The 26182-nt window shown below is 37.4% G+C and overlaps 1 protein-coding gene across 3 annotated transcripts in view; it reads left to right on the plus strand.

Moving 5' to 3' along the window:
* LOC104592245 (zinc finger FYVE domain protein) overlaps positions 1 to 22590 on the plus strand; it is a 175502-nt gene extending 152912 nt beyond the window's left edge. For 2 of the 3 annotated variants that reach the window (XM_010251484.3, XM_088892963.1), the window contains exons 30-36: positions 2895 to 3038; positions 4816 to 4904; positions 5348 to 5430; positions 5589 to 5704; positions 19743 to 19828; positions 21601 to 21700; positions 22232 to 22590. In XM_010251484.3, the coding sequence (XP_010249786.1) occupies positions 2895 to 3038; positions 4816 to 4904; positions 5348 to 5430; positions 5589 to 5704; positions 19743 to 19828; positions 21601 to 21700; positions 22232 to 22297 (684 nt within the window). In that variant the 3' untranslated portion in view covers positions 22298 to 22590. The remainder of the gene's footprint in view (positions 1 to 2894; positions 3039 to 4815; positions 4905 to 5347; positions 5431 to 5588; positions 5705 to 19742; positions 19829 to 21600; positions 21701 to 22231) is intronic. The other variant, XR_734395.3, reaches the window with a different exon arrangement.
* Positions 22591 to 26182: the final 3592 nt, after the last annotated feature.

The following is a 26182-nucleotide window of genomic DNA, read 5'->3' on the forward strand; positions in this document are numbered from 1 at the left end:
AAGGAATCATTTTGAGTTCTTTGAACCAGTCCATATTCGGCACCACTTTTGTTTTCAAACTCTGAGGAGTACATCATGTAAACACTCTAAACAGAGTTCAGCCGACCACAAGAAGACAATATACTGAGTTCAGCCTTCAAGAAGTAATCAGAAACTCTTAGGCACTGTGCAATCAGCCGAAGTACCTTTTCAAAGTTGTGCACTCAGCCAAGAAGAGTAAATACCAATCGGTATTGCTGAACAGGCCTTTTCACAAACACAGTGTGGGCAATAGAGACAGCCCCACTGTCAAGGAAGAGAAAAGACCCCAAAAAACAGTTCGTACAGTCCCTTAAAACAGCCAAAATATGAGTAACAATACACAGCCTTGTTACAAGGATATTTCGGTAACAGTCCAAGAAGAAGAGAAAAACAGCCCAGAAATTTCTGGGTTAAACCAGATTTAATGCAGTCGACAGCTAGGGTTTTCGGACACTTCCAACAGTCCAAACACAGTCGAAGATAATACAGAACAACCAGAAACTGAGCACAACTTACAGTTCGAGCTTCAACAGTCCAAACACAGTCGAGCTTCAAAAACAGAACAACCAGTCCAAACACAGTCGAGCTTCAATAGTCCAAACACAGTCGAACTTCAGAGCAGAAAACTGAGCACAACTTACAGTTCGAGCTTCAACAGTCCAAACACAGTCAAGCTTCAAAAACAGAACCGAGCTGTTCCCCTTCTCCTTCCCCTTTTCTTTTTTTTCTCTAATTCTTCCTGGCCACCGAACCCCTTCCCCAAGAGATTCTAGTCTTGGGCTCGTCCACTGACCACAAGAATCAGGCAGTATGTGACTAAGCTTCCAGCCCTATGATATTCAGGTTCAGATATGCTCTGATACCATGAAGAAAACTGAAGAGAGGAGAGCTTGAGAGTTCAGCAATGAGGGTCTAAGAATGAGAGTTTCGAACCTTCTCTCTCTCAGCACCCTAACATTCTTTTATTAAGATATATTTGAATAATTACAAGGAGGCCCTTAGGTGGGCAAGAATTTACAAAGAACTTAATATAGACAGGATGGGCCCAGAATAAGGCCCATTACAGAAAAGAAACATAAATAACAAGAAAGAATAAACAACCTATGGGCCATTCGGCCCATCTTCTCTACAGACCTATCACATAAGTTTCTAGATGCACCCCTCCATTTTGTCCATCCTGCTCGACTTCTATGGGTGAGAAGCTCCATATGCATATGTAAAATTAATTCAATTCAACTAAGCCTCATGTCTAAATATTTTTTTTGAAAATAAATATAAAATTAATTTAATTCAACTAAGGTCCAACACTTGGCCCTTATTTATTTGCTTTGATCATAATGAAATTAACTAAATATATTTAGGAGGAAGTCCCATGGTGCACGTCATTTTCCGGTGACATTGTTTTAATTGATGAAACTAATGTAGGATTAAATGCAAAGTTATGTTTATGGACATATGCCTTAGAAACAGGAGGCTTTAAAATTGGTAGGACTAAAATATAAATATATGTCATGTAAATTTAATAATAATAAGAGTGCAAATCAGAGTACACTTAAGGATTGGAGACGAAGAGGTAACTCAATGTAACCTTTTCCAGTACCTTGGTTCAATAATTCATATCAAGGGAGAGATCGGGGAGGATGTCACCCATAGAATTAGTAGTCTGTTAATAGATACTGGTTGATTGTTAACAGATACTGGTCAACTGTTAACAATAATAGTCGACTAACAAAGGTAGAGATAATTAGAGAGAATGGGGGATGCCAAACTTGATCGATAAGACTAAATAGAGAGTTGAGGGACTAAAAGGAGTAGATGATCCAAGAGAAGAATCAAAATCTTCTTGGAAACTTATTTAATCCACTCCAAAGTGAGCTCCTATAATAGTCCTGGAAAGAGACTAACAAGAGGACAACAGCATGTTTCCGCTCGAAGATAAGGATCGAAACCTTCTTAGGACAAACCCAAACCAAGCACAGTAGAGATTGGTTGATGTAGCCTAGGTGATACAAGCAGCAAGAAACTTCAAAGAATACAACAACTGGAGAGAAAGAAACCAGAGAATGTTCTTCAGTGGTTGCGCAGCTTCAATGTTTAGCAGATTAGGGCTGATCATAACAACTCTAGAAAAGTTCCATGAGCAGAAGAAGTGAACACAGACACAGTGGAGTGTTTACACCAATATGCATTTCAAAAACAAGGAAAATAGGTCAGGTCATGACCTGCTCTGATACCATATCTGTCAAAACTGGCGACTGCTCTGATGCTAGAGTTAGGTCGAGGAAGAAAAAAGGTGACGAGAAAGAGCTGTTCGGGTGTGTCAAGACTGACCCCCACACCTAGAAAGATGACCTTTTATATTAAAAGATAAAAGGACTATTCTGTCCTTAAGATACAAATAGTCTATAGCCAATATAAGTAGAGTACAGCAAAGTATAGCAAAGATACAAGGAAAATGACAAAACTAACCCTCCCCTTTATCTCTACTATTAATGTCTCTACATGTACTTTTTGACTACTAATTAGGAGTTTGCTCCCTTTACCAAAATGGGATGCGTCCAAATGGCCCCCATTCTTATACATCTCTGCATAACAATTATTTAACCCAGCCATCCAAATCTAAATGTATTCTTATTGAGTAAACTTCTGCTTGCATAAAAATCATAAGCTTTTCACATATCTGCAAGAAAGTTTATGCTTACATGATCATATCCTCACAATATAATATGCTTTTGTTTTTTTTTTCTTGGAGGGGAGAGGTGATGATTCTGCCATAAGAATTACCAATGTGCTTTTTATTAATTGGTGTATGTTTCAGTTGCTGTGTTTTACTTGTGGCATTCCTATTAGCTTATTATCTCTTTCTTCATTAGATGCATTTTGAAGAAGGGTTGTCAGCACGGCACAAGGCGGGGGAATCCACTAAGCTTATCCCTAAGGGCGTCCGAGGAAAAAGTGCCTCAGAAAAGCTCACTGAAGAGGGGCTTGTCAAGTTATCTGCTCGTGTAAAAATCCAGGTATGTGATCTTGCAAGAAAGAGGTGCTTTTAGTAGAAAAACGTTTTATAATCATGTGCATGCACACACACACGGAGAAGGGTTATTTCACTATAATCATGTATACTTGTATGTTGTTAAAGAGAAACTATAAAATATACTTATCCACTTTGAAATGTCGTATCTAGTTTGTTAGTCATTATTTCACTAAGTTGGTTAATGACTGTAGGTTTTCAAGACTGCTATTCAGTCTTGATCGCTAAGAGATTTTAGGTTCGATGAGAAGAGAAAGTGAAGAAGATGTAGAAGAAAGAGTGATGAAAGAGCAATAGAACACAGATTTTGAGGAGAAGAACAGAATGTCAATATTCTGCCGCCGCCACTTTAAGTTAATATATATAGGTTATGCTAGTTACATGAAAGGACATATCTGCCCTTGGTGTTTACATCATAACTGCTAACAAATAACAACCAATATAAAACTGAAACTAGAAATAACAGAACAACAAAATAACCACAGCTGTGACTAGATACATTCTACCCTATGGACAGAGTGGTACCACAGCTGTGGGGCCCACATCAATGTTCTCTACAATGACCATGTAATTTCTTCATGAAATTATTTTCCCTCTATTGTCTACCTTCCTTACCCGTCTCAATCCGATAGACATCTTTGTCATGACACTCTATAAACTATCAGTAACACATATAAAGAATGTCTAATAATCCATACTCCCTGTCCCCGACCCCGATCCTTGTCAGGGATAAAATGACCCTCCATCCCTGATCCCTGATAGAGACGGATTACCCATTGGGGACCCAAATCCCCGAAATTTTTAAATTAAAAGTTTTTTAGAAATAGATTTACTTAAAATAGGGAAAATTTTTAAATTAAAAAAATGTTTTAATATATTTTGATACCTATAACATAAACAATATTATAGATTTAATTATATTTAATATATAATGGGTTGGGAATTGGGGCGGGGCGGGAACCTGTGTGACATACTGAGGTTACATTTTAAAGGTGAATACAAGGTGGCATATGGTTTTGTATACCTAATGAGCATTGGGGAAATGATCATTTTAAAGGTTCCCTACCCTATTCAATATACAGTTTGTATTGGTCATCCATCCTCCACATGGTTGAAGTATTGAAGGTAGTCAGGCAAAGATCCAACTTCAGATAACTTTTTTTTTCTCTCTTTTTATTTTCAGTTTGATTATCTACATTAATGACTTCACGCTGATAACTAAACTGGATGATTGAATATTTGAACCATGAATTGCCAGCTCTTGCAGTTCAAAGGCCAGTTTAGTTTTAAAAATATTGTTTATTAACCATTTTTATATTTTGATGGTTATATATACAAACTACCCAATTTAATGGTGCCATTGGTCAGATACTTTCTGGAAACTAAAGGTTTTTTGTCAATTGTGGATCATAAGTCACAACAAAGTCTGACTATTAGATAACTTTAAGAAATCGGTTTGTAGTACATCAGTTACATAATTGAAGGAATTGACAAAACAACAGTAGTTCTGCATCTGCGGTCTTGATTTTTTATCATAACATGCTTGACATTTTTATATACCCTAACCAAAGAATACTTCTGTTAGTATCTCAGCTTTAAAAATATTGTTTCAATGTATTAACATTACAAGGATTTAAACTGCACACCCTGTTCATATTCCTTGAAGTACCTCAAATTCAGGACCATGACATCTTTGTGACCTACCTGGAGTTTTATATGCTCCTCATTTATTCTTTTTATTAACATTGTTGAAAACTATGTAGGTGGATGTTGTGAAAGCTTACAATGTTGCAGAGGGACCACAGTGGAAGCATTCTCTTTTTGGAAATCCAAATGATCCTGATACTTTCAGGTTTGTTTTAACTCAACTGTACAATCTGAAGCAGTTTACACCACAATCATCTAGCCTTGCAACGGGTATCTGTGCTGTCCAAAATTGACCTTGGAGTCAACTCTTTTCTATTTAAGAATCATATTTCTGTGTTCTGTATTCTTTGACTACCATCTGAAGCATTTCACACCATCGTCATGCACTATGTAGAGCATCTGAATATCTGTCCAAAATTGATCTACATCAACTTTTCCTTTTTAAAGTCATTATCTGGTGTTTTAATTACTTAATTTTTGCTGTATAGATTAGCTGAATTGCTTTCATTCCATTGGTAGAGAAGCTTCTGTTTGACTATGAAACCTACAATGCAATTATTTTGTGTCTGATACAGTTCGCTATATGTGTGTGTGTGTGCATTAATTTCCATCTTAAGGATTTCCTTTGTCTATCTCCAACTACCACAGGAGAAGATGTGAGATTGCAGAGACTCTTGCTGAAAAGAACTTTGACTTGGCTTTCCAAGTAGTATATGAATTTAATCTTCCTGGTATGTAATTTTTCATGATTTTTTCTTTGATTTGCCGGTTTTTTTCACATTCTAGTTTTTTGGATCAATTTTTTCATGTCTTTTATGGTTAAATTCATTTTTTATGTATTTCTTAGTCTTCTTGTATCTCTCAACTGTTTTTTTGGGCGCTTTTACAGCTGTTGATATCTATGCTGGAGTTGCAGCATCACTTGCTGAGAGGAAGAAAGGTGGTCAGTTGACAGAATTTTTGAGAAATATCAAAGGCACAATTGATGAGGATGATTGGGACCAAGTAATGCCTATTTCACATATTTAGTTAGTATTGGATTCAGTTCAGTATTGTTGTAATGTGATTATCAGAGCTGCAGGGGGATTTATGGAGGAGAAGCCAAAATCAAATCTGGCTGCCCCTTTCATTAGATTATATACTCAGAAATAAAGAATGTACAAGTACAAGTATGCCCTTAGTAAGTCGGCTACTTGTAAGAAGCTGAAAAGTCACACTTAAACATAAACTAATGGGCCTAAGGCCCAACAATTACTTAACTAAGGTATGTAAATAAAATCGGCCCACAACTCAACACTCCCCCTCAAGTTGGGAATAAATGTCACATTCCCAACTTGTGTAGATCATTCTCTAGCTTGTTTTTTGCACCACCTTTTGTAAGAACATCAGCAAGCTACAACTCAGATGCAACATATGGCAAGCAAACTTCTCCGGAGGTCACCCTTTCCCTTATAAAATGTCTGTCCACTTCAATGTGCTTCGTCCTATCATGTTGAACTGGGTTGTGGGCAATGTTAATTGATGCTTGATTGTCACAGTATAGCATCATAGGTTCTTCTGCCTCAATCCCAATCTCCCCTAACAAGGAATGGATCCAGAGGAGCTCGGAAACACCATGTGCCATAGCTCTGTATTCAACTTCTGCACTAGACCTTGCCACAACTATCTATTTCTTACTCTTCCATGAAACTAGATTACCTCCAACATGAGTGCAAACTCTTGATGTAGATCTCTTGTCATCTAGACATCCTGCCCAATCAGCATCTGTGTAAGCCTCTAACTTCAATTGTCCATGGTCAACAAACAATATGCCTCTACCTGGGTGTCCCTTAAAATAGGAAAGTATCCTGTCAATAGCTTCCCAATGTTGAACTCGTGGGGCATGCATGTATTGACTCACCACACTCACTACATAAGAGATGTTTGGTCATGTCATACATCAGTATAACAACCACCCCACTAATCTCTGATACCTACCAACATCCTTTACTAGTTCACCTTCTGAAGCATTTATCACGTGGTTCTGATCAATAGGTGTATCAGCTTCCTTTGCCCCAAGTTTCCCGGTCTCTTGTAGTAGACCCAGAACACTTTCTCTATGAGATGAAGATCCAATGTTTAGACTTGCCACCTCAATGCCTAGAAAGTACTTCAGCTCCCCAAGATCCTTAGTTTCAAACTCTTTGTGCAGATTCTTCTTCAAGGTATCAATCTCACTCAAATCATTTCCTATTACTTACAATGTTATCCACATACACTATCAAAACTAACACCAGTGACCCCCTCCTCTTCACAAACAGTGTGTGATCAGATTGAGTTTGAGTATAGCCAAATACAACCAATGCACTTCTAAACCTATCAAACCAAGCTTTGGGTGATTGCTTTAAACCATATAAAGACTTCTTCAACCTGCATACCTTTCCCTTTTCCACATCATTGTAGAAACCAACTGAAAGATCCATATACACTTCCTCTTGCAAATCCCCATTGAGAAAAGCATTCTTCACATCAAGTTAGAAGAGTGGCCAAGAGTATGTAGTTGCTAGTGATAGAAGAATCCGGACTGAGCTCATCTTTGCCACTGGTGCAAAAGTTTCCAAGTAATCTATGCCATAAGTCTGAGTGTACCCTTTTGCAACCAGCCTCGCCTTATACTTTTCTATACTCCCATCAGCCTTGTATTTCACTGTATAAACCCATCTGCATCCAACTGTTTCCTTGCCTTCTGGTAGATCCACAATCTCTCACATTTGACTCTTAATCAAAGTTTTCATTTCCTCCTGCATAGTTGCCTTCCAAAAAGGTTTGGAGAGAGCCTCATTAACACCCTTGGGTATAGACACGGAGCTGAGGGAGGAAAGGAAGGCTCGGTAGGAAGGGGATAGTCCACTGTAGGAAAGATAGTATGAGATGCAATGAACAGTACACTTTCTCTTCCATTTTCTGAGTGCAATAGGAAGATCAAGGTCATCTGCAATGGGGTTAGGAGCAAGGGTAGTAGTATCAATAGGAACTAAACCATCAGAGGAAGCAAGGGGCATACCTGGGTCAATGTCAGTCGAACCTAGAATCTCCGATGAGCCAATAGAGAGTGATGTGGGTTCCTCTGTTGTGGAATCAACCTCCTTATGCAGTCGTAGGTGTTGTCATGTAAAACACTGAGAAACAGGATGCAATGGAGGTGGTAAAGTGGGTGAAATAGGTGAGTCGGACACTAGAGTGGACAAAGGGGTTGGAACCGAAAGTGGTATAGATTGCTCACTTCCTTCCCCTAAATACTCCCCCTGAGAAGAACCCTCTACGAAAAAAAGATGTGGACTCAAAAAAGGTGACATCCATAGTAACATACCAACTCCCGGAGACTGGGTCGTAGCAGCAATACCCCTTATTTCCTGCATACCCAAGGAAGACACTTCTTCGCCTTAGGGTCCAGCTTTAAGCCGCGAGGACCAAGAACATGGACAAAGTATACACATCCAAACACCCTTAGAGGAATATGGAACATCTCCCCCTCAGGAAAAAGAAGGTTGAATGGAGTGCTATATCCAAGAACACGAGAAGGCACCCGATTAATCAAGAAAACTGTTGTAAGAATTGCATCACCCCAAAAGCGAACTGGAATAGTAGAGCTCAACATCATGCTTCTTGCAACTTCCACAATATGTTTGTTCTTCCTTTTTGCTACACCATTCTGTTGTGGAGTGTATAAACAACTGCTTTGATGGATTACTCCATGCTCCAATAGGTATGATGCCAGGTTTTTTGAAAAATATTCCTTGGCATTGTCTAATCTAAACAATTTCACTCACACCTCAAACTGCATCAGCACCATCTGATGAAACTGTCAAACCAAAGATGGTACCTCATCACAAGATCTCATCAAATATGGCCAAGAATATCGAGAGCAATCATCCATAAATAGAAGAAAATACCAATAGCCACCAATAGAGGAAACATGATATGGTCCCCATACATCAGTATGAACAATATCAAAAGCAGAAGAACATCTTTTATTACTTGCTTTAAAGGAATGTCTACAATGCTTTCCAAGCTGACAACCTTTACACTCCAAACTAGACAAACTAACAGACTCAAACAACTTCGGAAACAAGAAATGCAAAGAAGCAAAAGACAAATGTCTTAACCAATTATGCCAAAGCATAACCTGACCCACTGACTCTGATTCAATACCCCTGCTGACATGATGACTCTGATGACTAGGAAGCACATCAAGAAGATAGATTCCATTCACCTCACGACCACTCCCAATCGTCCTCTTTGATTTCAGATCCTGTAAAGCACAATGACTGGGAGAAAAAATCACTGATCAATTCAAATTCTTTGTCAAGCTACTAACAGATAAAAGGTTAGTACTCAGTCTAGGGACATGAAGGACAGAGGGTAGGGTAATGGTATCGGTTATCTTGACAAACCCTTTCCCAACAATGGGAACATGTGATCCATTAACTGCGGAGACTCTATCTCTACCATAGCAGAGGTGGTATGAGGAGAAAATGGTGGAAATGTTGGTCATATGTTCTGAGGCTCTTGAGTCTATAATCCAAGGAGGTCCCTCTTTACCTATAGTGGAAACATAGTTTGCAGTGGCATGTGAACTACCTGTATGTGCAAAATAGTAGAATGGCTACCTCCTGATCCACTTGCACCCTGTTGTTCGCTTGATAATGGGTTGGAACTGACTATATCCCTCTGATTCAAAAATTGTCCATATCTCTCCAATTCGGCCATCACTACAACTACTGCAACAGACTCTAGGGAAGTTGTAGTAGGGGGTCCTGATAAGTCACCAGTCACTGACATATTCACATTTCCCATTTTGTTTATGAGTCGGCTAGGCACAAGGTGTGGGTAACGTTTCCAGCAGGTATCTCTAGTATGTTTTAGACTTTTTACAGTAGTCATAGATCAAATCCTTCTTGTCCTCCTTCCTAGGTTCATTTCCACCCTTGTCTCCACTTGGCTTAGGCTTCATTGTGCTAACCATGGCTGACTGCCCAAAGCCTGGGTTCCTCATCATCACATTCCTCCTACTCTCCTCTCCAGGCACAAAAGCATATGCTTGAGAGAGAGTAACACTGTTTCTGGAAAGAATATGCTGCCATGCAATGTCATACTTAGGGTTTAGTCCAGCTAGAAACTCAAACTCTATTCTTCTCTACAAGCTTCCGATAAGTTGTTGCATCCTTGCTACTTTCTCAAACCACAGTCTCCAAATGATCTATCTCCTGCCATAAGGTGTTGAGGGCTGAAAAGTAAATATCAACAGATTTATCTCCCTGCCTGGTAGCAATCACTGGTTTCTCAACTAGTAGGCTCTAGTAACATTCTCATTACGTGAATAGGTTTTTGCAACTCCATCCCAAATCTCCTTAGCTGTGTTAGCCCATAAAAAGTTTTTACTTATATGGGGCAACATAGAATTGCATAACCAAGTCATCACCATGTAGTTCTCCTGTACCCACTGGGAGTAGTTAGTTTCAGGTTTCTTCTCCTCACCGGTGACATACCCCAATTTCCCATGAGCACCAATGGCCATCTTTGCAGATTGTGACCACTCCAAGTAGTTTGTACCATCTAACTTGACTGTAGTGATGGTCCCAACCCCGAAGAGGTCTCTAGCGCCTCCTCCCCCTTGTCCCATTTCACTTCCAAGTTTGTTTTCAACTCCACAGCCCTCCATAACTCTGATACCAAGTAGAAAAGTTTTGATAACCTGTTTTGATATAAAATCTGTAAAAGAAAGAAGTGAAGAAAAGGTCTCTACTAGAAAGAAAGAGAAGAGAGATAGAAGAGAATGGAGGAGAAGCCAAAATCAAATCTGGCCGCCCATTTCATTAGATTATATACTCATAAATAAAGAGTGCACAAGTACAAGTATGCCTTTAGTAAGTCGGCTACTTGTAAGAAGCTGAAAAGTCGCACTTAACTTAAACATAAACTAATGGGCTTAAGGCCCAACAACTACCTAACTAAGTTATGTAAATAAAAACTGTTAGAGTTAGCCAAATAAGGGTAGATTAGTCAACTCACCTTGGTTAAGTTATGAGCTTATGTGGCAGTCTTATTAGAGGTTCTCTGTCCCATACTTAAGTAGGGGCAGTTTAGTCCTTGTACATTTAATTAGAGCCTAATCACTATTAAGAGGTCGACTGATAGGGTTTAGCTATCAGGTTCGACAGTTCTTTCATCTTCTTCTTCTCTTCTTCTTCTTCTTCTTCTTCTCCTTCTCTTTCTTCTTCTCCTTACTGGTTCGGACTACTGTAGCAACAGTAGAAACATGGTATCAGAGCGTGACAACTTCAGTTCGTGACCTGTTTCAGTTCGTGACAACCTCAGTTCATGCTTCAGTTCTCTCCTTTTCTTCTCTGGGCTGTCAATGGAGAAAAGTGGTTCGTCCCAGGCCTGAAACATCACAGCTCTTCTTTTTTCTGGTGCACAGAACCTCCTTTCCTAAGAAAACAACTTCAGCAGTGAATGGTTGGCTGAAGCTCTCAAACGAAGGTTGGTTATCTCTCCTCTGTGTCTGATAGAAGATCTACTACAGGTTACTGCACATTTCTTGGAGGAAATCTTGTGACGTGGAAGAGTAAAAAGCAGACGGTTGTGGCTAGAAGCAGTGCTGAAGCCGAGTATAGAGCCATGGCACACACTACATGTGAATTAGTGTGGTTGAGGAATCTCCTACAAGAAATCGAGTTCCACATGGATAAACCTATGAAGTTGTACTGTGACAATCAATCTGCGCTCCATATCTCATTCAACCCTGTTTTTCATGAGAGAACAAAGCACATAGAGATTGATTGCCACTTTGTGAGGGAGAAGGTTCTTACTGGAGAGATAAGCACAGAACATGTAAGCTCAGGTGATCAGTGGGCAGATTTGTTTACAAAAGCCTTAAGCTCAGGGAGAGTGAACTATATATGTAACAAGCTGGGATTATATGACATATATTCTCCAGCTTGAGGGGGAGTGTTAGAGTTAGCCGAATAAGGGTAGATTAGTCAACTCACCTTGGTTTAAGTTATGAGCTTATGTGGCAGTCTTATTAGAGGTTCTTTGGCCCATACTTAAGTAGGGGCAGTTTAGTCCTTGTACATTTAATTAGAGCCTAATCACTATTAAGAGGTCGACTGATAGGGTTTAGCTATCAGGTTCAACAGTTCTTTCATCTTCTTCTTCTTCTCTTCTTCTTCTTCTTCTTCTCCTTCTCTTTCTTCTTCTCCTTACTGGTTCGGACTACTGCAGCAACAGTAGAAACAAAAACAAATAAAATCGGCCCACAACACAACAAAAGGAATAGTAGAATTTTTTAACAGAAATCGAGTGCAGAGGAGGCGGTTATCAACTTGGTGGTTGGCATGTTGAGAACTTGGATGTAAACTCTTTCATGCTTCAGTCCTGATGATTTCTCGTCCACTTTTTTGACTGTAAATTTTTTTAGGGGTCCTTAAAGGAGTTTTTTGTATAAAATACTACTGTCTAGAGGACTATACTTGTACACTTTTTTCTCAGTTAATACATTTTATACTTCTCTCAAGAAAAAAAAAATGACTTGCATTGTACTTTCATAGTAACTTTTAATTAATTTAAGGTTTTTATTTGCTGATCAGAAAAAGGTGTTGTGCCCATGTTGTTGTCCCAAGAAAAGAAGAAAAGAAAGGGTAAATGTGTTAATTGGACCATTTGACAAAATTTTAAATTCTTCCTTGCTTATCAGTTCTGGTTTTGAAGTCTTCAAGGGTTAAACACAGCATAAACCAATATGTGTTGATTGAACCTAACAAATAAGAAAATAATAAAAAGAAACTAGTATATAAACCCACACTAATTTAGTTCACAATGACTATTTTATTATTATAATCTCAAAAAATAAAGAGTATAAAAAATATCCATGACAAAATAGCTAGGTACTTAAGTGAGGTGACCTTCCACGGGCACCTTGTTGCCTAGGTGTTGCCTTGACAACTATAGTTGTAAATGTCTTTCCTTATAAAATCAGAACAATAAAGAGAGACCAAGAAGAAGAAAGGAGGGGTGACTTATACTTGTCACCACCACTAGTAAGCGGTCTCTCTCTCTTCTCTCTCTCCTCTCCTCTTCTTCCTCCCATGCAGCTGTACCATTAGAATTGTTAAGATGTGCCGAATAGGGGTAGTTTAGTCTTCTTCTGTTTATTAAGTAACTTGCTTATGTGGCAGTGTTATTAGAGTTACTCTGCCCCACACTTAAGTAAGGGCATTTCTGTCTTTGTAAACATTATTAGAATCTAATATAGATTAAGGGGGTCAACTGGATGGGTTAACCATCAGATTTTCGACAGACCCTTCTTCTCTTCTTCTTCTTCTTCTTCTTCTTCTTCTTCTTCTTCTTCTCCTCTTCCTGTTCGGACTACTGTAGCAGCAGTTGAAACATGGTATTAGAGCCATGCTCCTGACCTAAGTCAGTTGGTAAAGCACCTCAGCATTGTTCGTGACTCTTCACCTTCATTTCTGGTCAGTCGATGGAGAGAACTGGTTCGCCCTAGGTCAGAAACATTACAGCTTGTCTCTCTGCTGCGCATAACCTTCTTCAACAAGGAAAGTGACTTCAGCGGTGAATGGTTGATTGATATTCTCAAAGGAAGGTTGGTTCTCTCTTCTTCTAGTGTTACTTATATTTCTGGGTAGAAACCCTACAAGAAGCTGTTAGTATTGAGTAGAACCTAGAGAACTAGGTTCATTGTTGCCCTAGGAAGGGCTGTGTGTGCAGTAGCCGAATGGTGTAGGGCTGCTGTAAGTTGTTGAATGGTGTTAGGGCTGCTGTAAGTGGCCGAGTGGTGTAAGGTAGAATGCAGTGACCTTGCCGAACTCCTTGTGGTTGTGTAATGCCCTCTTAAGTGTGTTAAACAAGTCTGAACTGGGTGCAGCAGATTTGGCTGTGTTGTGGTGCTTGAGTGGTTGTAAGAGGGCCTCTACTTGTGATTAGTGAATGGTAAACTGATGCTTATGTGAGACGTAAGTGTGTGAAGTCAGAAGTAGTGTGAATAAGAACAAGTGTGTGCTTCCACTGTGGTGTTTAGAGGCTGCAATAGGTGCTGAAATATCAAACTGTGAACAACATCAATCAGCTTGTAGCTGAGAAGTAAAGTTAGAGACAACTGTGAAAGAGTACAATGGCAGCAATAGGAGATGGCTACAATGATCAGAAACCTAGTGTAGTAATTTCCTCCGACTACCTAGGGGTACAAATGACCTCAATTAAGCTAAATGGGGAGAACTATGTTCCATGGGCTAAATCAGTGGAAGTTTTCTCAAGGCAAAGAAGAAAGTAAAGCATGTAAGAGATGAGAAGCTACCGGTTGACTCTCCAAGGTTTGATGATTGGGAACAAGAAGATGCTCAAATCATGACTTGGCTGTGGAATAGTATGGAACCCAAAATCAGTGCCAACTTCATGTTCCTTGATACGGCTAAGGATATATGGGAGCATGCTAAGAAGCTATATTCTGGACAAGATAACACAACAAGAGCATATCAGCTGTATCAGGAGTACTTTGATTTACAACAAGGAACCAAAACACTAGAAGAGTACTATGCCTGCATGAAGAATATAAGGAATGAACTCAATGTCTATCATCCCCTTACTCCAGATATTCAAGTTCAGCAACAGCAAAGGGAGCAGCTAGATGTTACAAGATTTTTAGTGGGGCTGAAGTCGGAATATGAACCAGTTAGAGCTCAAATATTGGGGGGCTCTACTCTTCCTACACTTGAGGAAGTATTCTCAAGACTTCGTAGAATTTCTTTGGGCCAGACAGAGAACCCCACACAGTATGATAGATCAGCACTTGTGATAGCTAGAGGTGGTGGACATAGTACAAGAGGGGGAGGTCATTCCAGAGGGGGCCGTGGCAATTCCATGATTGGTCGGGGTGGCCGTGACTCAGGGGGAGGCCGTGGCAGAGGAAAAAATAACCCTACAAGGAAGTGTACTCATTGTGGTAGGGATGGACACACAGTGAATTTATGTTATGACCTACATGGCCCTCCCTCTAAATGGGCTAATCATGCTGTAGCAGGCAAGGTTGCTATTAGTGACAATAAACTGGCAGACCGAACACCTCCCACATCTACATCTACTTCTGGGAGGGAGATGGTGAGTGTTCTACGTGATGAGTATGAGTGGTTCCTTCAAACTACTTCACAGCATACCACTACCACATATGCCCAATCAGGTATTGCTTGCATGTCATCTAAAACTCCTTCCTGGATTATTGACTCTAGAGCCTCATATCATATGACCGGGACTCCAGGTGTGTTCTCTTCTCTTTCTGAAACCTCCACATCACAAACTGTTACACTTGCCAATGGGTCTTCATCTCCCATCTGTGGTGTTGGTAATGTTGACTTGGCTTCTGTCCCCTTATCATTTGTTTTATATGTACCTAAGTTTCCATTCAATCTTATGTCTGTTAGTAAAATAACCAAAGCTCTTAACTGTTTTGTTACCTTCTTTCCTTCCACTTGTGTTTTTCAGGATCTCAAGACGGGGAAGAAGATTGGTGGGGGGCATGAAGCTGGTGGATTGTATTACCTTGACGGCGGTGGATCTTCAATTGCACTTCAGACTTCCCTTACTCCTCTACAATGGCATTGCCGACTGGGACATCCATCTCTCAAGGTTCTCAAGATGTTGGTTCCATCATTGAGTCAGTTGTCAGTTTTACAATGTGAGTCATGTCAGTTTGGTAAACACCGTCGTGTGTCCTTTAGTCCAAGAGTTGAGAGTCGTATGTTGAGTTCTTTTTCTTTGGTTCATTCAGATGTTTGGGGTCCAATCAAAATAGAGTCTTATAATGGGTACAAGTATTTTGTCTCCTTTATTGATGATTGTTCAAGAATGACATGGATTTACTTAATGAAAGAAAGAAGTGAATTATTTTCCATTTTTCAAAAATTCCATGCTGAAATACGCACACAATTTGGTGTTCCAATCAAAGCTCTTCATTCAGATAATGGTCGTGAATACTTTCTTACTGCATTTCAACAGTATTTAGAACAGCATGGCATTATTCATCAGACCTCGTGTGCTTTCACCCCTCAACAAAATGGGGTGGCTGAACGGAAGAATCGTCATCTTCTTGAAATTGCTCGGTCTATGCTTCACCACATGAATGTTCCTAAACGGTTTTGGAGTGATGCTGTACTCGCTGCATGTTTTCTCATTAATCGGATGCCCTCTTTTATTCTTCATGGTCGGCCCCCCTTCTCCATCTTGTTTCCCACTTTATCTCCGTTTCCATTAACTCCTCGTGTCTTTGGTTGTGTGTGCTTTGTTCATAATCTGAGTCCTGGAATAGACAAGCTAGATGCACGCTCAATTAAATGTGTCTTCCTTGGCTACTCTCGAACTCAAAAAGGGTACAAGTGTTATAATCCCATTGCCCGAAAGTGCTATGTCTGCCCTAATGTCACCTTTTTTGAGTCCATCCCCTTCTTCTCCAGTCATGAATCACCCTTACCTCCTCTTCCTCTTCCTGTCAGTGATTCAGTTCCAGAGGCTGTTGTTGGAGTAGACTCATCTCCTCATCCAGTGCAGGTCACCACTGAACGACCACCGATCCGAAAAGTGTATACACGTCGAACGACACCGGCCCCTCCTGCTTCTACCTCATCTGCGGATCCTCTCATGGCTCCTATTGCTGAACCTTCAGATCTTGGCCTACCCATTGCCTTACGGAAAGGTAAACGTAGTTCTACACTCCATCCCATTTCCAATTTTGTTTCATTATCTCGTCTTTCTACCTCACATCGCCAGTTTGTTTCACTTTTGTCTTCTATTTCCATACCTAACAATGTTCAAGAAGCTCTTAGTTCACCTGGATGGCAGCAGGAAATGGAGGAGGAACTTTCTGCTCTTCAACATACTCAAACGTGGGAACTTACTACTCTCCCACCTGGGAAGCATGTTGTGGGTTGTAAATGGGTGTATACTGTGAAATACTTGTCAGATGGTAGTGTGGAGCGTCTGAAGGCCAGACTTGTTGCTAAAGGTTACTCCCAGTTGTATGGTGTGGACTACATGGAGACATTCTCTCCGGTGGCTAAAATTGGTTCCGTTCGTGTCCTAATTTCCTTGGCAGTTATGTATGATTGGCCTCTCCTTTAACTTGACATAAAGAATGCCTTCCTCCATGGTGATCTAGTGGAGGAGGTATATATGGAGCAACCACCTGGGTTTGTTGCTTAGGGGGAGGGTGGTAAGGTGTGCAAGCTGAAGAAAGCAATTTATGGGTTGAAGCAATCTCCACGTGCTTGGTTTGGGAAGTTCAGCGAAGTGGTGAAGAGTTTTGGAATGAAGCAATGCTAGGTTGATCACTCAGTGTCCAGCTATGACTCAGAAGCTGGGAAGATTTTATTAGTGGTCTATGTGGATGATATTGTCATCACTGATAGTGATAATTGGGGATTGGCAAACTAAAGGTATTTCTGCAAAATCATTTTCAAACAAAGGACCTTGAAACATTAAAGTATTTCTTGGGAATAGAGGTTGCCAGGTCAAAACAAGGTGTGAATCTGTGCCAAAGGAAATATGTCCTTGATCTATTGGAAGAAACAGGACTATTAGGTGCAAAACCGGTTGAGACCCCTATGAAACCAAATGTTAAGTTGAGCAGTGATACAGGAGAAGTATTTGAAGATCCTGGAAGGTATAGACGACTAGTGGGAAAGCTAAACTATCTGACTATCACGAGACCCGACATCTCCTTTGCAGTCAGTGTGGTGAGCCAATTCATGCAGAACCCTCGTATACCTCACTAGGATGCAATCCTTAGAATTGTGAGGAATCTGAAAGGAGCTCCAGGCCGTGGGCTATTGTATAAACCAGGAGGAAAACTTGAAGTAGTTGGGTATACAGATGCAGACTGGGCAGGCTCAGTGAGTGACAGAAGATCTACTACAGGCTATTGCACATTTCTGGGAGGAAATCTTGTGACATGGAAGAGTAAAAAGCAGATGGTTGTAGCTAGAAGCAATGCTGAAGCCGAATATAGGGCCATGGCTCACACTACCTGTGAATTAGTGTGGCTGAGGAATCTCCTACAGGAAATTGGGTTTCACATGGATAAACCTATGAAATTGTACTATGACAACCAAGCTGCACTCCATATCTCATCCAATCCTGTCTTTCATGAGAGAACAAAGCACATAGAGGTTGATTGCCACTTTGTGAGAGAGAAGGTTCTTGCCGGAGAGATAAATACAGAACATGTGGGCTCCAATGATCAGTGGGCAGATTTGTTTACAAAAGCTCTAAGCTCAGGGAAAGTGAACTATCTATGTAACAAGCTGGGATTATATGACATATTCTCCAGCTTGAGGGGGAGTGTTAAGATGTGCCGAATAGGGGTAGTTTAGTCTTCTTCTGTTTATTAAGTAACTTGCTTATGTGGCAGTGTTATTAGAGTTACTCTGCCCCACACTTAAGTAAGGGCATTTCGGTCTTTGTAAACATTATTAGAATCTAATATAGATTAAGGGGGTCGACTGGATGGGTTAACCATCAGATTTTCGACAGACCCTTCTTCTTCTCTTCTTCTTCTTCTTCTTCTTCTTCTTCTTCTTCTCCTCTTCCTGTTCGGACTACTGTAGCAGCAGTCGAAACAGTTCTCTATCTATTTCCCCTCCCTCTGTGAATCTTTCTCTCAATCTCCTCTCCTTTCTCAATATGCCTTCTCTTTATTATTTCTTTTTTTTAAATATCTTTGATATTTTATATGACGATTATTATAACTTAATAAATAATAATGGTGATATTCAACATTTATTTAATTTATTTAAACCATGACTTGTGAACAGTTTGAATGGTTTATTGTTTAAACACCCAAGTCAATGGTTTTTTACTAAAGTCAACAGTTTTTATATTTAGTTGGGCTTGGGGAATGGGCCTACCTTTAACTCCATTACAGGTCAGCAATTCAATCAGTTGAGTCAATAATGGGTTGCAAACTGTTTGTAGTGTAAATTTCATATCTGATATCTTCTCAAGCCTTGTCCTTGCCATATTTAAGTAATATTGCTTCACCAAGGCTTAGCACTTGGCCCCTATTTATTTACACACTAGCCATGGATGAATTGACTAAACATATGTAGGAGGAGGTCCTAATAATAATGGGAGAGGAAATCAGGGTACACCTAGGATTAGAGACCAATGAGATATTACAATGTGACTTCTTCCATTACCTTGGTTCAATAATCCATAGCAAAGGAGAAACTAAGGAGGAAGTCACCTATAGAATCAGAGCATCATGGGCAAAATGGATAGTTGCATCTAGAGTCTTATGTGATTAGAGAATACCACTTAGGCTCAGTTTGGGAAGAGTGCAAATACAAGGTTTAGAAATACCATATACATGGTTTTGCAGTGAACATATTTGTATTTGCACTCTTCCCAAACTGAGCCATAGGCTAAAAGGAAATTTTTATAAAACAGGTAAAAGACCAGCTTTATTGCTTGAAGTAGGGTGTTGGGTGGTCAACAAAATGCCCAAAATATGAGTGTAACAAACATGCAAATGTTGAGACAAATGAGTAAGAAAACTAGAGAGGATAGTAGCAAATATGAAGTTATTCAAAGGAACCTAGGAGTAGCTGCAATAGTTGATAAATAAAGGGAAAGTAGACTAAGATGATTTTGGCAGGTGCAAAATTGACGATCTGCAGCACCAATAAGAAGTTATCTGCTACAAGTTGAAGGGGCTAGAGAAGCTAAGGACAGACCAAAAAGGATCATGATCAACTTCTTTGCAATGACTTAAATACTCCTTTATGGTGTCACCAACATCTAATATATTCCACATATCAAGATCATCATCAAACAATTTCCTCCATTTGTCACATATTAATTTTGTTGACTTTTTATTCTGCAAGCTCCATAGAACAATGGGAATGATTTCTTTTTGTATTTGTGATGGTAATCCTATTATATTATATTCTATTGCTTTTTGAAATTTTATAACTTTGTGCAACTGTGGAATAATTAGGTGTTGGGAGCAGCAATTAATGTGTATGCCAACAAACACAAAGAACGCCCTGACCGTCTCATAGACATGCTAATCAGCAGTCACAGGTAATAATGCCATTTATTACTGTTACTTGTTGGAAAATTTTACATGTATAGCCAAATCTAAGTAAGATGAAAGCATGTAGCATGAAAGTTTAGGCAAAATTTGTTCATCTTATATCTTAGTTACTGGTGGCTAATCTACTGTTACTTGTTGGAGCCTGTTAGCATGAAAGCTTTCCTCTTTAATTTATGTGCTTGGAATTCAGTATGTATCTTTTTAAGATGATGTGGCTAATCTACCCCATTCCCTTTATACCTCTATCCTCCTCCCTTATGTCATCTCCTTCCACACTCCCCCTCTAACACGAACCTAATTCTCTCTCCCCTTTATCCATATATGTTGTAATGAGTTGTTAATATGTTTCCTAAAACCATTGTACTAAAAAAATCAATTATTAAAAATAATCATATTATTTCCCTTTAACATGTTATATCCCAAGAATTTCCTTCCACCTCAAAGTTCCTTAATCTCTGTGGTTATCCCAATCTCATTCCCTAAAAGCTGAAGCAAACATAGTTCAGCCCAGTCAGAGTCCCTATGGCCATCTGATCTGAGTATGGTTGTATAACATGACTGGTGGTTCTGGTGTGTATTATCCTACTATATCAAGTTGAGCAGCCATAAATCGGATATTTATCAGCAATAACATATGGAGGCATTTTAAGTTTTGCAAAACATGACCTAATTTTAACTTTTTCTACATTTTAGCTATGGTAAACCATTCTGTGTCCATCTATAGTGCCTCATAAGTTTTGCAGTGGTATTATTTATGTATCTTGGACAAAAATAATATTCTACTTTGATTGCTCCTTTGAACATAAGAGATGTTAGAAAGAACAATAGAGATGCGAATTATCTTTTTCTGCTTCTGCTAAAAATGAAAACCTATTCAAAGGAAAAAGATACCAAAATATAATTGGTTCTCTCAGAATTATCAATTATACATGTATTTTTTTTCAAAGTCATAGCTGTAAATTTAATGCTTCTATCCTAATATGCCACAACCAATCTAATTTTTGGGTTTTGCTGCCAATTGGAAGGCTGCTGGCATAGAACTCTAAATTGATAGTCTGTAGGTCATACACTTGGAGAGCGTAGTGTAGCCTTTTTTGTGTCACTATGGTTCCCAAAGCCATCTTTTTTTTTTCAAATAACTAGACTGGCATCACCATATGAGACAGAGTGCTGAGCAATCAAGAAATATGATATGCAAAAAAATGAGCCTAACTGAGATGATGATATTGAGATGGATGAACAGCAAGACTAGAATGGATAGAATAAAAAATAAGCACATTAGAGAGGAGTTATAAGTAGCTCCAATTACTGAAAAGATGAGGGAAAATTGACCTGAAATGGTTTTGTATATGCATAAACAACTAATGACTGCACTGGTTAGACGTGAATTGGTGCAAATAGAAGTAGCTCCAATTACTGAAAAGATGAGGGAAAATTGACCTGAAATGGTTTTGTATATGCATAAACAACTAATGATTGCACTGGTTAGACGTGAATTGGTGCAAATAGAAGGCTCTGAAAGAGCAAAGGAAGATCAAAGGAAACGAGGTATGAGGTGATAAAAATTTATTTAAGGAATTATAATTTGACAGAAAGCATGGCTCTCGATAGAGCTCAATGGCAGGACAGAACTCATGTAGCCAACTCAAATAGTTGGGGTTGAATGAGTTGAGTTGAGTAGATTGTATGCCCTTTTATTTTATGCTATCTCACTTTGGTATTTTGAATCATGTTTCATTATCTAGACTTGCCTGTGCAGGAAGGTTTTGGCATGTGTTGTATGTGGCCGTCTAAAAAGTGCTTTCCAAATTGCTTCTCGAAGTGGAAGTGTGGCTGATGTTCAATACGTAGCACATCAGGTATGTTTTATTTTCTCCTCATCCTTTTTAAGGCATATGGTTACCATAGGTATTACAATATATGAATCTAACATCTTTTTATACCATCAGTTCCTACTGATCTAGGTTAATGTACTTGCACCTGCTATGTGTTATCATGTTATGCAATGAATACTATCCCCAAGAATTGAAGTTTTGTGAAAGAATATGTATCTGATGATGTTTCAGATTAGCTGTAGACTATAGATTTCAGAAATTTAGATAAGCTACCGGAAAAGGTTCCGGTTACAAAACTTCCTAATCATTTTGTCTGCAGCTCTCTTGTGGGGGAAGGGATATAAGTTAGAACCTTTTATGTTTGGTTATTATCTTTAATCCTTGAAATGAATTTTAGTTTTTTCTTTTGTGTAAGCCTTATATTGTCTTGCTGAATAACCTTTACTATATTTCTTCTGTATTATAAGAGAAGAAACATTTCTTTGACACGAGTTTTTTTCAATAAAGTTATTTTGTGAAGTCCATTTAGAAATGTCTCTTTCTGTGGTATTGCAGGCATTACACGCAAATGCACTGCCAGTGCTTGATATGTGCAAACAATGGTTGGCTCAATACATGTAAATTTATGTAAAATCTTCATTATTTTTGAAAGAGAACTGTTGAGTCGGTACCATCTATTCACCATTCAGAAAATCAAATAGTTTTATGTAAAGGGGGGATTGTAAAAAGGAAAAGAGTTGGGGGAGGGGCGAGGAGGTTACAATGTATCATAAGTTGAGCAAGACAAAATAGTCTTTTCACTTTTGATTCTGTTGTGTTGACACATGATGTGAAGAATATAGTTAATGCAAATAAGATATGTAAGAAAAATGGTGCTAGAAAATATTGATATCAAATATTCTCTGCTATTTTTGCTGAGGCGTGCATATAACATTCTTTGTGCCTAATACAAAACAAATTGACAACCAATCAACTGGTATTTTACTCAAATTCACCTAGGGGCTAGGGATTCTTATTGTGGAAACTCTTTTAGGTACTCTACCTTTTAGGTACCATAGAATTGCCCAAGAAAGAAAACAAGACAAAAAAAAAAAAAACTTCAATTCTTGATTTTCTTCGCTCTAGAGACATGGGACCTATTAAGGCTTAGTTTGGAAAGAGAACAATACAAATATGTACAGTACAAATACATAGAAAATAATAAAAAATACAAGGTTTTGCACTATATATTTGTATTTGTACTCCTTCTAAACTGAGCCTAAAGGACAAAACTTGTTGGTCTTGGTTCAAACCCTATTAATAGTATGGGGTTGTTCAAATCTGTGTTTAATTTTTAGTAAAGATATCAATTATATAGCTAGATTGAAAACTGACATTAGAGGAATTTCATCATTATCAGGCTATTCCTCTCATGCCACCATGCCATCGGATGAATGAAATATAAGTGAGAAGCACCTAGGGTCCCAACTTGGATGGGTTTGGGTTGGGATTTTGTTAAAATTTTAATGGACCTGGCCTAAAAGCCCAGGTTCAATGCAATGTAAAATCTTCAAATTGGTTACCTGACTTGCACCCCTAGCAGTACCAAAATATAGTGGGAGGTGGAGAGAAGTCATGGATAAGAGAAATTATTGCTCTATACTTTTAAGAACGGTTCTAATACAAAATTTAAGAGGAATATAAATTATAATACTGTTGAATGGTATGTATGTGGTATTTAATGTAAAATCTACTTGGGGCAAAATTGAAATACAAAATTTATGAGGGGGATCAATTATCTAACAAATAGGATGGGCAAAACCATCCTCCAGAAATCAGGAAACTTCATGTGTTTTTTGATTTGATTGAATTACCTAGACATAGAAAATACTTTCTCTATTTTTTTTAGGCATGAGAAATAGGGTAAATCAAAATACCAATAATTAAATGGGCCCACCATATTTAGGCATGAAAAAAATTGAAAATAAATATATGAAAATATCACAATTATTATTAATTTCAATATTATGTTATAATTATTTTTCTAGTTTTAATAATTATTTTAAATATATTACATAATTTCGTTATTTTAACTATTTAAAATCTAGTTATGTTAAATATTTTGTTATTTAAATTATTTAGTTATTTAAAATTTTAAATAATAAAGATGTTACATGATATTAAATATTTTGTTATATAATTATTTAGCTATTTTTAATATTTTCTTATTTAAGATATTTAGTTATTGAATTATTGAAATAACATTTTATTTTTTTAATGTTAAATTTTTATTTGAATAACATTTAAGTTGAATAATTCGAAAGATCATAATTTATATTGTTACTACATAATTTTGTCATGAATTTTGTAAAAATATAAAATTATTAATAACATGAATATTATTAAATCTATTAGAATTATTTTTTTGTGTTTTTAATAAATATTTTAAATTTATCATATAATGTTGTTAGAATATTTAAGTAATTCTTAAAATTTTTAATTCACTTTCTTTAGATAGGTGTAAATAAAAAGTGGGGGAGAGGATAAATAGGAATTAGAGATAATTTAGGAGAGAAATAGGAGTTAGAGATAATTTAGAAGATAAATAGGAATTAGAGATAATTTAGGAGAAAGTGGGATAGGGGGGAGGTAGTTTAGGAGAAATTTTAGGAGAGAATATTACTTAGGTTAATGGGAACGAGTGTATGTGTAGTGTGTGTGTGTGTGTGTGTGAGAGAGAGAGAGAGAGGGAGAGAGATTTTAGGTAATTATTTATGGGGAAGGAGAGCATGTCATTGATTGTTTCAAAATGACATGAAATTAAAAAATAAAAAATTCAATATATATATATATATTAATTCAAACTTTGTTTAGATAGTTCTTGGTTATCATATTATCTATTTCTATTAATTATCGTATTTTTATTATGAATTTATTACAAAATAAGTATACAATAGTTTAACAATAATTTGATTAATAATGTTATTTCATTTTTGGTAATATTTTGGATAATTTCTGGTAATTGTGACTTTTGTTAATTATTGGTAATTTTATGCTATTTCCATTAATTTTTGGAAATTATCATATTTTCAGAAATATTTCTAATTATTTATTTTAAAAATTAATTGTTTATTAAGGTTATAAATGGTGAAGGTGACCATAAATTATTCAAAATATTAATTAAAAATTTTTTATGAAGGTTATAATAATTAAAAAAAAAACTATAAATTATTAAGGTAACCGTGTGTAATTATTTATTTTAAATAGAAGTGTAATTATTTATACTTTTTAAATATAAAAAACCTAAAATCCAAACCATGTGTAATTATTTATTTTAAATAATGGTGTAATTGTTTATAGTTTTAAATATAAAAAACCTAAAAACCAAACTGTGTAACTATTTATTTATTTGTTTTAAAATAATTATTTTAAATTATTTATTTTAAAAAAACAATTATTGCATAGGCCCCCTTCATCTTCAATTTAGGTAGTCGTGTGTAATTATTTATTTTAAATAACAAAATTATAAATTACTTAAAATAATAATTAAAAACAAATAATAAAATTATTATTATTAGGTAAATGTGTGTAACATGGTAAATCTGGCAATCGTGTATAACACGGTAATTAAAACAAATCGGTTAGAAATGGGTTGTTACTCGACCTATACTTGTTATTGAAAACGGGTCGCACTGACCCGTTTATCTTCGCCTTCTTTGCCCGATGAGTAAAAAATGGGCTTTTTTTTGCAACATAAGATTTTCTCATTTTTCGGGTTTTCTTTTTAAAGTTTTTTCTTATTAATCACACCTATAGTGCTCACACCACAAATTCAATTCAAAAGCATGGAAATAAAAACAAAATCAGGAGCAAAATGTACTAATCACACCTGGTCTCCTTCCACCCCTGTTTTTAGTCCAAAATAACGTCTCTTTTTAGTCCAAAATAGCATCTTCCCACACCTATTTTTAGTCAAAAAAAAACAATGAATTTTAAACGAGGTTTGGAATAGAGGAAGAAGAATGGAGACGGAGAAGGAGTTTTACCTGTTTGGGCAATGAATCAGAGTAGTTCTGCCCCTACAAAGTAGTTTTTGTCCAAAATAGCGTCTTTCCACCCCTTGCTTTTAGTGAGAAAAACAACAAAATTTAAATTGGGTTCAGAATAGAAAAGGAAGAAAGGAGATGGTGAAACAATTTACCTGGTTGGTGTCCTTCCGCCTCTGTTTTTCTCTCTCTAAAATAGAATTACTTCCACCACTATGAAAGGTATGACGTGAAGAAAAACATAATGAAAATAAAAAATATTGGTGTTGATTGTGAGAAGAGAACGAAAAAAAAGAATAAAAAAACCTGACTTGAAAAGTAAAAGAAGAACAAAGTTTTTGTGTTTGAGTTGGACATGGTCTAGGAGTGGTTCCGAACATGATAAACCCTTCTAGAATCGTGACAAAACATGGCTCTTTGAAAATCATCTGACATGGCCAAAAATGACTCAAGTGTAAGAATTTAATTGGTTAAATTCATA

Source organism: Nelumbo nucifera, chromosome 8 (genome assembly GCF_055504915.1).
Source record: "Nelumbo nucifera cultivar China Antique chromosome 8, China Antique-T2T, whole genome shotgun sequence".
Lineage (NCBI taxonomy): Eukaryota > Viridiplantae > Streptophyta > Magnoliopsida > Proteales > Nelumbonaceae > Nelumbo > Nelumbo nucifera.